This window comes from Nerophis ophidion, linkage group LG21 (assembly GCF_033978795.1).
Source record: "Nerophis ophidion isolate RoL-2023_Sa linkage group LG21, RoL_Noph_v1.0, whole genome shotgun sequence".
NCBI classification, from domain to species: Eukaryota; Metazoa; Chordata; class Actinopteri; order Syngnathiformes; family Syngnathidae; genus Nerophis; species Nerophis ophidion.
The window spans coordinates 12888124-12901184 of record NC_084631.1 but is presented as its reverse complement, the minus strand read 5'-3'; the positions used below and the strand labels follow the sequence as shown (position 1 = coordinate 12901184).

Below are 13061 nucleotides of genomic sequence, written 5' to 3'. Positions count from 1 at the left end.
ACTGTAGTCAGTTGGAAGCGTGTCTTAATGAAATTAAACAATGGATGTCCGCTAACTTTTTGCAACTTAATGCCAAAAAAACGGAAATGCTGATTATCGGTCCTGCTAGACACCGACCTCTATTTAATAATACAACTTTAACATTTGACAACCAAATAATTAAACAAGGTGACTCTGTAAAAAATCTGGGTATTATCTTCGACCCAACTCTCTCCTTTGAGTCACACATTAAAAGCGTTACTAAAACGGCCTTCTTTCATCTCCGTAATATCGCTAAAATTCGCTCCATTTTGTCCACTAAAGACGCCGAGATCATTATCCATGCGTTTGTTACGTCTCGTCTCGATTACTGTAACGTATTATTTTCGGGTCTCCCCATGTCTAGCATTAAAAGATTACAGTTGGTACAAAATGCGGCTGCTAGACTTTTGACAAGAACAAGAAAGTTTGATCATATTACGCCTGTACTGGCTCACCTGCACTGGCTTCCTGTGCACTTAAGATGTGACTTTAAGGTTTTACTACTTACGTATAAAATACTACACGGTCTAGCTCCAGCCTATCTTGCCGATTGTATTGTACCGTATGTCCCGGCAAGAAATCTGCGTTCAAAAGACTCCGGCTTATTAGTGATTCCGAGAGCTCAAAAAAGTCTGCGGGCTATAGAGCGTTTTCCGTTCGGGCTCCAGTACTCTGGAATGCCCTCCCGGTAACAGTTCGAGATGCTACCTCAGTAGAAGCATTTAAGTCTCATCTTAAAACTCATCTGTATACTCTAGCCTTTAAATAGACCTCCTTTTTAGACCAGTTGATCTGCCGCTTCTTTTCTTTTTCCTATGTCCCCCCCTCCCTTGTGGAGGGGGTCCGGTCCGATGACCATGGATGAAGTACTGACTGTCCAGAGTCGAGACCCAGGATGGACCGCTCGTCGGGACCCAGGATGGACCGCTCGCCTGTATCGGTTGGGGACATCTCTACGCTGCTGATCCGCTTGAGATGGTTTCCTGTGGACGGGACTCTCACTGCTGTCTTGGAGCCACTATGGATTGAACTTTCACAGTATCATGTTAGACCCGCTCGACATCCATTGCTTTCGGTCCCCTAGAGGGGGGGGGGGTTGCCCACATCTGAGGTCCTCTCCAAGGTTTCTCATAGTCAGCATTGTCACTGGCGTCCCACTGAATGTGAATTCTCCCTGCCCCCTGGGTGTGAGTTTTCCTTGCCCTTTTGTGGGTTCTTCCGAGGATGTTGTAGTCGTAATGATTTGTGCAGTCCTTTGAGACATTTGTGATTTGGGGCTATATAAATAAACATTGATTGATTGAATACAATGATTTGCAAATTCTTTTCAACCCATATTCAGTTGAATGCACTACAAAGACAAGATATTGGATATCCAAACTCATATATTTTTTTTCTTTTTGCAAATAATGATTAACTTAGAATTGCCAAAGTAGATGGGAAAGTGCATGTTCACCACTGTGTTACATGGCCTTTCCTTTTAACAACACTCAGTAAACGTTTGGGAATTGAGGAGACACATTTTTTAAGCTTCTCAGGTGGAATTATTTCCCATTCTTGCTTGATGTACAGCTTAAGTTGTTCAACAGTCCGGGGGTCTCCGTTGTGGTATTTTAGGCTTCATAATGCGCGACACATTTTCAATGGGAGACAGGTCTGGACTACAGGCAGGCCAGTCTAGTACCTGCACTCTTTTACTATGAAGCCACGTTGATGTAACACGTGGCTAGGCATTGTCTTGCTGAAATAAGCAGGGGCGTTCATGGTAACGTTGCTTGGATGGCAACATATGTTGCTCCAAAACCTGTATGTAACTTTCAGCATTAATGACGCCTTCACAGATGAGTAAGTTACCCATGTCTTGGGCATTAATACACCCCCATACCATCACAGATGCTGGCTTTTTAACCGTGTGCCTATAACAATCTGGTTGGTTCTTTTCCTCTTTGGTCCGGAGGACACAATGTCCACAGTTTCCCAAAAAATGTTAAAATGTGGACTCGTCAGACCACAGAACACTTTTCCACTTTGTATCAGTCCATCTTAGATGAGCTCAGGCCCAGCGAAAACGACAGTGTTTCTGGGCGTTGTTGATTAACGGTTTTTGCCTTGCATAGGAGAGTTTAAACTTGCACTTACAGATTCAGCGACCAACTGTAGTTACTGAAAGTGGGTTTCTGAAATGTTCCTGATCCCGTGTGGTGATATTCTTTACACACTGATGTCGCTTGTTGATGCAGTACAGCCTGAGGGATCGAAGGTCACGGGCTTAGCTGCTTACATGTAGTGATTTCTCCAGATTCTCTGAACCCTTTGATGATATTACGGACCATAAATGGTGAAATCCCAAAATTCCTTGCAATAGCTGGTTGAGAAAGGTTTTTCTTTAACTGTTCAACAATTTGCTTATGCATTTGTTGACAAAGTGGTGACCCTCGCCCCATCCTTGTTTGTGAATGACTGAGCATTTCAGGGAATCTACTTTTATACCCAATCATGGCATCCACCTGTTCCCAATTAGCTTGCACACCTATGGGATGTTCCCAATAAGTGTTTGATGAGCATTCCTGAATTTATCAGTTTTTCTTGCCACCTTTCCCAACTTCTTTGTCACATGTTGCTGGCATCAAATTCTAAAGTTAATGATTATTTGCAAAAAAAAAAATGTTTATCAGTTCAAACATCAAATATGTTGTCTTTGTAGTGCATTCAATTGAATATGGGTTGAAAAGGATTTGCAAATTATCGTATTCCGTTTATATTTACATGTAACACAATTTCCCAACTCATAAGGAAACGGGGTTTGTACATATATTTGTATATATATATATATATATATATATATATATATACGTTACGTCAGTATAGAAAAAAAGTGGCTAAAGCATCCCTACAAGCCTGTTTTGCAGGTTTTATGTTATTTTATTATATATATATATATATATATATATATATATATATACTGAAAAGCAGCGAACCCAAAAGATATCTTTGTGGCACACCCACAACTTATTACGTCTATTATTTGAACAGATTGTCGCAATTCAAGATATGAACCAATTTATCGTTTGTTTTGATACATTAAATTGTTTTATTTTGTCATCAAAACAAGATGATTTACAGCATCAAACGTTTTTTTTTTTAAACTTAAAATACTGCTCCAACATATTTACCGTGGTCCAAACTTCATTTGATCATTTCGGTGAAGTGGCACACAGCCATTTCAGTATAACAGTTGGGCCTGAATCCAAATTGTTTAGGACTTAATAAATTATTTTTCTCTAAATGGGTCATCAATTGTTCAGCCACCATTTTCTCAAGTACCTTTGAAATCGCAGGCACAATTAAAAATTGGTGTCATAACAGTAAATTTAAAACTTTGTGGTAATTCACCATTTTTAATGGACAGATTTACTAAGTGTAAAATGGGTTTTGATCATATTTTAGCATGCTTTTTTATTGTCTAAATTAAATAGTATATTTAATATTTTTGGACACTCAAACATCACATAAAGTACTTTTTTTTTTAGCAGTAACACTTTTTGAATATAGGTAAATATAACACTTTAATCAAGTGATTCTTTGGTGTACCACTAAGTAAAGCCAGCGTACCACTAGTGGTCCACATGCCACAGTTTGAAAATACCAGCAATACACAAAGAGATAAGCTACAAGATTCCACTCTGTAATTGAACTTTGCGTATGAGTTACTTATGTAAGTAGGAGAGCGTTCATAGATATTTAAGTAGGTAGATAGGTAGTAGAGGCACGTTAACTAAAACTCACTTACTGTAGATATACAGTAGACTTGAGCAGGTAGGTCTGTAGTAGACGTTCATTAGTTATATAAAAAAAGTTTAGTAGGTGCATAGTAGCAGTTAGTAACTATTGGTAAATGGTAGACGCTTGTTAGTCATGAAAAAGTTAGTACTGTAGGTAGACGTTAGGTACGTACATAGCAAAAGTGCATAGGCAGGTAATTAGCATATTTTCATGATTTTTGCAACATTTCGGTAAGTTGGTAGAAGGTTGGTATACAGTCAAAGTTAGTTGGTAGGTAAGAATAAAGCTTTGTTAGTTATAAAAATGTTCAGTATGTAGGTAGAAGTTATGTAGAAAAGAAAAAAGTTAGTTGGTCAGTAGGTAGTAGATGTTTATTAATTAAGAAACATTTTGGTAGGTAGATAGAAGTGAGGTACAAAGTAAATGTTAGTTGGTCAGTATGTATATTTTTTTATTCAAGTAAAAGTTCAGTAAGTATGTTAAGTATAGGTATACTTTGTAGTACAATTTATTTGGTAGGTTTGTTAGTTACGAAAAAGTTCAGTAAGTAGGTAAAGGGTAGGTACATAGTAGAAATTTGTGGGTAAGTTCAATAAATAGCTTAAAGATGTTGTTGATGTTTGTTAATTAAGAATAAGTTAAGTAGGTAGGTAAAGGGCAGGTATGTAGTAGAAGTTAATTGGTCGGTAAGTGTATGTATGTAAGTCGTAATAATAGAAGATAGCCGAGTGGTTGGTTACATTAAGCACAAATCATGCATTAGATTTTAATGGCTACATAACGTAGCCATGTATGTATGGTACTCGGTAGGAGTCATTATTGTGTTAGTTAGTTATGTAGGTAGGTTGGTAGAAATTAGTTGCTGAAGTAAGCGCTAGAAGTTAGCTATTCATGCAGGTAAGTATAGATGATGTTAGTTGAGTAGAAATGAGGTACGTAGTAAAAGTTGGAAAGTTGCTAAGCGCATATGAGTTGATAAGTAAGTGCGTTCTGTTGTTTTAAGTTGGCCCTGTAAGTTGGGGAAAGTTACTTTTTTTGGGATGTTGCCTATCATTAACAATACCTAGGTAAGACAAAAAAACATATTGTATGTTTTTAATTTTTTATGCATTCGAATTTGTAATGCAGCAAATGGGTGTACACTACTTTCCCATAAAGCCCTCTAAAGTATATCCAAAAACAGCCAACAATACTGTATTTACATCTTGTTACCTGAATATTAATCTAGTATTAGCGATATTGTTATTGTAAGACATATGTGTTCTTGTCTTACGTAATGATTTTGAATGATAGGCAAAATTCCAAGAAAAGTGCAATTACCCTTTTTAAAGCTTTGCTAAAGTTACGCCTGGGTGAAGATTTAATCTTCACTTGATGCCAGCACAAATTTAAGCCACAGCAAGAGGAGTGGAACATTTAGAAAAGTATGTTTTTACAGTTTCCTGTTTGGTTCGACAATCAGAACAGCGACTGCTGCCTTGAGCCTCCCTCTAAGGCCACATCTTGGTTTAGGAGCCCTAATGAGGTCACATAAACACAAGACGAATGTGCGGCTTACTTTACTCTGGTAAGCTTGGACCTCCTCCCTGCTGAACACCTTCCACTTCAGCGCCTGCAGTTCCTCCACTCGGTACTGGCAGGTGTCTTTGTTTGAGCGGACAATGCTGGCACACAACTCATCTGAGTCGACAGGAGAGCAGTCAGAAACACGGCATGTTTGACATCATCTAGCTGTCCTTGTACTTTACCTATATTGCGACAATAGGGGCCACGGGGGTCCTCGAGCTGGTTGTAGGGATGAAGCGCCATTAAGTCATGTGCTGACGGTCTGGAGTCTAACCCTGATGTTAAAAGGAGATAATTATTTGGGATGATGAAAACAATAAAAAGTGTAATAAGTAATTAGTGTAAAAAGAAGCAGGAGCGTCACCTCTTAAGTCAGCGTGTCCACTGCCGTCCAACCTCATGTGAGTTCTGGAAGAGGGTGAGAGATTGGAGTTTCTGGAGATCATATCAGACATTTGCTGGTTGGGGGAGCACAAAAGATAAGGGTGGACATCAGCAGTGAAGGACAGCAGCTCAGAGTCCCCGCTGTAGGAGTAGGCTGAAGCCACGGGCTGAAGAAGCTGCGAGGGGCAATCTTGGCACTCCTTGGCTCGGTAGGACAACCCTAATTGGGCGTCCATTTGGAGTTGCTGCTGCTGCTGCAGTCGGTGCCGCTCGACTTCAGCAATTAGAGAGTCACGCTGGCGCTTGGACATCCGTCCAAATTTCACAGCTGAGGGGCACAAAAGTAATTTGAAGCACTAAAAGGAGCGAGGGAGTCTCCCTGCAAGGTGTCTCACCATCTTTGCTCATGCCCTGGGCTAAGCACTTCTGCAGGCGGCAGTGTTGGCAGCGGTTGCGGCTGGATCGGTCGATGGTACAGTTACTCTGTCTCGAGCAGGAGTAGGATACCGTAGGCAGCTGGCTACGACGGAAGAATCCCTGAGGGACGACAAAATGCGAACCAAACAAGAAAAACAATCACATTTACATTGCCCAAAAATAATTTTGTTCGTTCAAGCACAACACAGAAATTAAATCAGGAGTCCCCAAACTTTAGATCCGGTCCACCAGCGTCCACAATCTGTGGGGCGTCGCAAGTAATATATATATATATATATATATATATATATATATATATATATATATATATATATATATATATTAGGGCTGGGCAACGATTACAAATTTTAATCGAAGTTAATTGCACTATTTCTCCGATTAATCGCGATTAACTGCATTGTATACGCAAAGCCCAATAATGAATTCAAAAGTAGTGTGTAATGCACCTTTATTGGAATATTCTCCCACATGAACAAAAGCGCCAAAACATTTGTTGTGCAAACACAATTTAAATCAGTCCTTCTTAAACAGTAGCAGTTAAATAGCATATTTTATGAAAATCAACTCAAAAAATGTAAATACAACCATTTAAGGTTATTGCCACTGCCAGGGTATTTAAGTTATCGTGTTTGTTATGGAAAATAAATATAATCTACATACAAATCTCTGAGCCACAATCATAACATCTGAACAGGCAATTTCTGAGGTAACAGCAGAAACATTTTTTTTATCAGGGTCTTATGTTTAAAAAACCTATATTATAGGTGGTGGGCTGTTTTAGGGAATTTTTGATCAAATTATCCATAGTAGCAATATTAATATTGTTGTGTTTATTCTGCGTAGTGCACTTAAAATAATTATGACCATATCTAGGAATTGATATGATGGGAATTTTCCGATTGTTTGCTTGGTGCTTTGATAAACTGAACGCATATACATGGTACTATTTGTGATGTTATGAGACAGGGAAAAAAAGAACTACCCTACCCAGCATGCAACAGGAGTGACGAGCATGCGCGGTAGCCCGGTATAGGTTGTGTGTCGCCATGACGGCATCTTGTATGTTGTGATATGCACGCTCTGAAAGCAAACGTTAATAACTCAGCCAACACGCCTCGTCTGCATTATTCATAAATAGACAGACAACGCATATACTCCGCTGCTTCACAAGCCGCTGGATGTAGCCGGCAAAGTATTCCCACGTTAGCTAGCCGGTCTAGCAAGCACGCGTCATTCAGTCCAAAACGGCCCGATCTATCCACATTCAGAATTGTCTGGCGGTCGTAAGTGATCCCGGAGTGACCACGCTGTAAGCCAGCCATGTAATTTGCAGAATTGTCCGGTATTTTTGCCAAATGTTCCATCTTTACCAAGAGCCCTTCGACGCCGAAGTACATCCGGGAGATGCCATCTTGTTAAGAAAAGGCGTTAACAAAATAAAAGCATGTAAACAACATACGCAAATGTGCGATAAAATAATTGTCGGCGTTAATAGATTGATAAGTTAACGCGTAATTAACGCATTAATTTGCCCACCCCTAATATATATATATATATATATATATATATATATATATATATATATATATATATATATATGGGCTTCACGGTGGCAGAGGGGTTAGTGCGTCTGCCTCACAATACGAAGGTCCTGCAGTCCTGGGTTCAAATCCAGGCTCAGGAACTTTCTGTGTGGAGTTTGCATGTTCTCCCCGTGAATGCGTGGGTTCCCTCCGGGTACTCCGGCTTCCTCCCACTTCCAAAGACATGCACCTGGGGATAGGTTGATTGGCAACTCTAAATTGGCCCTAGTGTGTGAATGTGAGTGTGAATGTTGTCTGTCTATCTGTGTTGGCCCTGCGATGAGGTGGCGACTTGTCCAGGGTGTAGCCCGCCTTCCGCCCGATTGTAGCTGAGATAGGCGCCAGTGCCCCCCGCGACCCCGAAAGGGAATAAGCGGTAGGAAATGGATGGATGGATGGCTATATATATATATATATATATATATATATATATATATATATATATATATATATATATATAAACGTTAGGTCAAGAAAAAACACAGAAGCTACAACATTCCTAAACGCCTGTTTTGCAGGTTATGGTAATGGGAATGGGAATGTTCTTCGTGGAGTAGTCGATGCTGAAATTTTCCATTTCGGTTCGTCGTACAGTGCTCGACAAATGTCAATTTGGAGCGGAAAAATTCAGCATCGACTACTCCACGAAGAACATTCCCATACCCGCGCAGAATGACTACAGGCTAAGGCACATAGAAAAGACGGAACACTTTCTAAGAAGGATGCGGTGGAAAGCACACTTTCTCCTCCAACCTGGAACAAAAGGAACACAAAAGGAAACTTACGAATTCAAATCTACCAAGAACCCACCCACAGTTGAGGAATTTAAGGATTTTGAGAACGACATGCTCAAAATGATACAATCAGTCAAATTCAAGCCAGCCCGCAACCCATTCCTCACCAAGCTGAAAAATGACACGAAGCGCATCAAGAAAGTAAGCAACCTCATCATAGCCGTCGATAAAACCACAAACTTCTACAGAATGGACATACCAAAACTTAACACTTTACTGGACAAAAGCATCACTGTAGATGCTGACAGAAGCACATTGAATACATGTTATATGATTTCATTATTAGTTATAATAAATAAATACAATGTATATATATTCAGTTCATATTAGCGCCCCCCGCGACCCTGAAAGGGAATAAGTATTTTATTTGGTAATTTCATGCAAGTTTATGTTAACTTTATTGTTGTTACAAAACCCATGTAGATTGGAGAGGAACATATTTTTTTTTCCGGTTTGGTCACATTGTTGGGGGGACAATTAATATGTGACAGAATAAGTGAAGTTATATGGGACAGCAAACATTTGATGGAAGAGGTTAATGGAGTCTCGGCTGGAAAATAAACTTTATTCCCTCGGAATTTTTGAGGCCAATTAGGTATGATTCTTGGTCATAATACATGTGAAATCTACGTGTTTTCTTTTATTTGATGTCAGACTAATTGTAAGTTCTGTTTTTCTTATTCATTACTTCTGACGGCATTTTTCCGGCATTTTTTCGCATCATTTCGGAGAAGAAGAAGGCATGGCTGAGATAAATGTCTGTTTGAGAAAAACGAACAACTTAAACCTTGATTAAGACCTCGGAGGGAGTAACAGTCAGAACTCAGCCTACATCGCGCTGAAGAGAGAGAGACGCAGAGGAGCCTGTCGCAGCAGCAGAGCCGTTAACGAGCAGCTCTTTGACGAGTGACATTGCTCTCTATCTTCAAAGGAAAGAAGCCGCACGCACGGACATTCCAGAAGCAATCAGGTCCAACAGTGATGCGTGGTTAACTCAACACCAAGTAACACGTTTAAAACAAGTTAAATGTGAATGTTGGTTTAACCTGCTAACTTGAAAGGGACTTCCTAAATGCTAAAAGGTGATATCCTGCTGTGGTGTGAAGTAATTATTTAAGTCAATAAAGTGATTGTATGATACAAGGTGATTATCATTGCAAAGCTTGTCTTAAGTGAATTGCTTGTTTTGTTTTGACAATTTAAAAGAGCACATCAAGGTATTTAAAAGGCAAATTTACAATACATTTTTGACATTGGAATTTATGTGTATTTTACAACAAGTGGAAGAAAATAAACCTTAACAAAAATAGTGTCATAATACACAAACTTTATTTTTGAAAGAAAGAAAAAACATATCTAAGTTGACAGGTAGCCTTCATTAAAATTTGTATTCATCTACAGTTAATACATTTTTATCCAAACTTTTAAGTTGGCTAATATTCCAACCAAATTGAGCTAAAACACAAAATTAATAGGAATAGAATTAATAGAAATAGCAACATGTCTGACCAAGAACACACTGACACTAGACACGCTGTAGTGTTGCTGCAAGAAGATCCTGAAGAAGTTGCGAACCCAAATCCTCATGAGCCGAGCACAAGTCAAGCAGTGAAAGAAGAGGGGTTAAGAAAAAGTACAAGACCCAGAAAACTCACTGAGAAAGGCCAAGCGTTTCATGAGGAAATGGTGAGCAAGCTTCAAGCTCGATTCAACGGCAGTTATAAAAAATGGAAATCTACTGCCAAACAAGCAAAAAAGCAATTGATGCATCTGACAGAGCAAGACTGCACGGTCACATTGCTCGGATACAAGAAACTTCTGGTGGAGTCATGCAAGCATAGGGAGAACTACGTAGTCACGAAATTCCTGATGGAAACACTCGCCGCAGAGTTGACACGTGATGCAGTTTCTCAGAAGGTTTTCCAACAAGTACAAGAAAATCTTACAGCAGAAGAAGATGAGCGAGATCAAGACAAGAGGTCATTTCACTGGAGTGAAACTCACTTAGCGTTTATTTGAGCATCCTCGCAAAGATCCAAAAACTCAAGTAGTCTACGTTTAAGTCAGCTGTCTGCAAAAAGTCAAAACGCTGTAGCAGAAATAGCTGCAGCTGAAGCCACTCTGTTGGTTTTGCAAGAAACGGAACGTGGCCAAAGTGAACTTGACATGCTTGAGAAAGAATTGGAACGAAAGAAGAGGGAGCTTGAACGCTTGGAAACGCTAAAGCAAATATATGAATGCTGCAAAAGCGCGACTGGAAGTGTATGAACAAGAAGGCGACTCAGATGAGGAATTGTCAGATCTTCTGCATGGAAGGAGCATACCAAGAAAACTACCACCCAACCCAGTAAGACAGTCTGAAGTGAAAATTTAATCCTCAGGTTTCAATCCATATGCACAACCATTCATGCCAATAGACAACACAAGAGGGCAACCTACAAGTAATGAAACACAAGAAGATGGCATAACAGCACTGGCTAAAGCCTTAGCAGAGTCCATCAACATTAGCCGTCTACCGGTTCCAGAGCCTGCAGTTTCCAATGGAGATCCCATCAAGTACAAGGACTGGAAAATGTCTTTTCAATTACTGATTGAAAGAAAGAACATCCCAGTGGCTGAAAAGACCTACTACCTCCGAAAGTATGTTGGCGGTCCTGCGAGAAAAGCAGTTGAAAGCTACTTTCTGCTCGAAATAGAACACTCTGGAAGAAAGATATGGTAGTCCATTTGTAATCGCCAAAGCTTTCAGAGATAAGCTCTCAGCCTGGCCAAGAATTGGAAACAAGGATAATGTGGAACTAAGAGAGTTGTCAGACTTTCTCAAAGGTTGCGATGAGGCAATGCTACAGATAAAGAGTCTTCAAATTCTAAATGACTGCTATGAGAACCAGAGAATGCTCAGCAAGCTTCCTGATTGGCTTACAGCAAGATGGAATCGTAAAGTAGTTGAGATTGAAGATCAGTGTGGTTCATTTCCTACATTCAGACATTTTGTCAACTTTGTAGAAAGGGAAGCCAGGATCGTGTGCAACCCAGTGACATCTCTAAGTGCTTTCAAGGCAAATGACTCAGAGAAAGAGAAAGCGAAATCTCCAAAAACTTGGAATGTCGGAGCAAGGATATTGACAAGCAGTACGGAAGAGAAATCTGATACATTTAAGTGTGAATTCTGTGAAAGGTCAAATCACAACATTCTGACATGTCGAAAGTTCATGGAGAAGGAGAACGCTGCAAAAGTGCAATTTCTAAAAGAAAAGGGATTGTGTTTCAGTTGTTTTAACTTTGGACACATCTCCAAGAAATGTGAAAAGATAAGTATCTGCAACACATGCAAGGGGAAACACCCAACATGTTTACATGAAGAACGAGACAAAGAGTCAAGAAAGAATAAGGACATCCAAAGGGAAACAAAAGGGACAAATGAGTCTAAGGAAACCAAACAAACAAAGGAACCAAGTCAAGAAACACCAAATGAGGCTATCTCAAACCGTGTTATCCAAAGTGACAAAACTGACCTTACCTCCACAATTGTTCCAGTGAGGTTGTCCACAACAAGTAATCCAGAAAAAGAAATACTGGTTTACGCTCTTTTAAACAGTCAGAATTTGCTCTTTAAGAAAAGACAGATGTTCTGGACACAGACAAGAAAAATGTGCAGTTAAACCTCTCCACACTGTCATCCAGAGACACAGTCAATCCTAGTCAGAAGCTGACAGGTCTACAAGTCAGAGGCTTCTTCTCGTCAAAGAGAATCCCTCTTCCCAGGGCGTATACAAGAGAGTTCATCCCTGCCAATCTAAGTCACATTCCCACTCCTAACGCAGCAAGAGCATGGCCTCACTTAGGGCACCTCGCTGATGAGATCGCCCCTCTAATTGAATGCGATGTTGGTCTGCTAATAGGTTACAACTGTTCACAAGCTCTCCTGAAATGTGTTTGTCATTCTTGTTTGATGTGGCTCCACAGTGTGGTGCATATTTGTAACAGTGTTAAAGTTGTTTGTACGGCCACCGTCAGTGTGACCGTTTGGCTGTTGGTCAAGTATGTTCTGCAGTCTCTATTATACGTCTGTGATAGCCCCCCCCGTAAAGTTAATGTGAGACCCCTGATCCTAACAATTATGAAAAAATCTGTAAAATAATGGTATTTTTCTGTGGAACTGCCAGCATTGTCACTTCATTAAAGGTGGTTGATCATAATAATTTGGAAAAACTTTGTAGAATAAAGGTATTTTTCTGCAGAACTGTTTGCATCGTCACTTTAATAAAGGTAATTGATCTTAATAATTTAGTAAAAATCTGTAAAATTACGATATTTCTCCGCAAAACATTTCATGAAAATTTCTGTAAATATAATGTTTTTGATCATTATTTGGTTTACAATGTTTTATTTCAATTTTATGGTTTTTGTTTGGCAGCCGTAGCTGCCAGTAGATTACCGTTTTTTTCCAGTGTAGCAAACCGCATCCAACATATCAGAGAGAGTACCATCC

General features: G+C 39.7%; 1 protein-coding gene across 3 annotated transcripts in view; it reads right to left on the bottom strand.

Moving 5' to 3' along the window:
* The window catches only part of rorc (RAR-related orphan receptor C), an 82255-nt gene that overhangs the window by 3053 nt on the left and 66141 nt on the right, over positions 1 to 13061 (bottom strand). For all 3 annotated transcript variants that reach the window (XM_061881943.1, XM_061881944.1, XM_061881945.1), the window contains 4 exons: positions 6150 to 6291; positions 5735 to 6082; positions 5553 to 5645; positions 5363 to 5484 (listed from right to left, as the gene is read on the bottom strand). In XM_061881943.1, coding sequence (XP_061737927.1) covers positions 5363 to 5484; positions 5553 to 5645; positions 5735 to 6082; positions 6150 to 6291 — 705 coding nt within the window. The remainder of the gene's footprint in view (positions 1 to 5362; positions 5485 to 5552; positions 5646 to 5734; positions 6083 to 6149; positions 6292 to 13061) is intronic.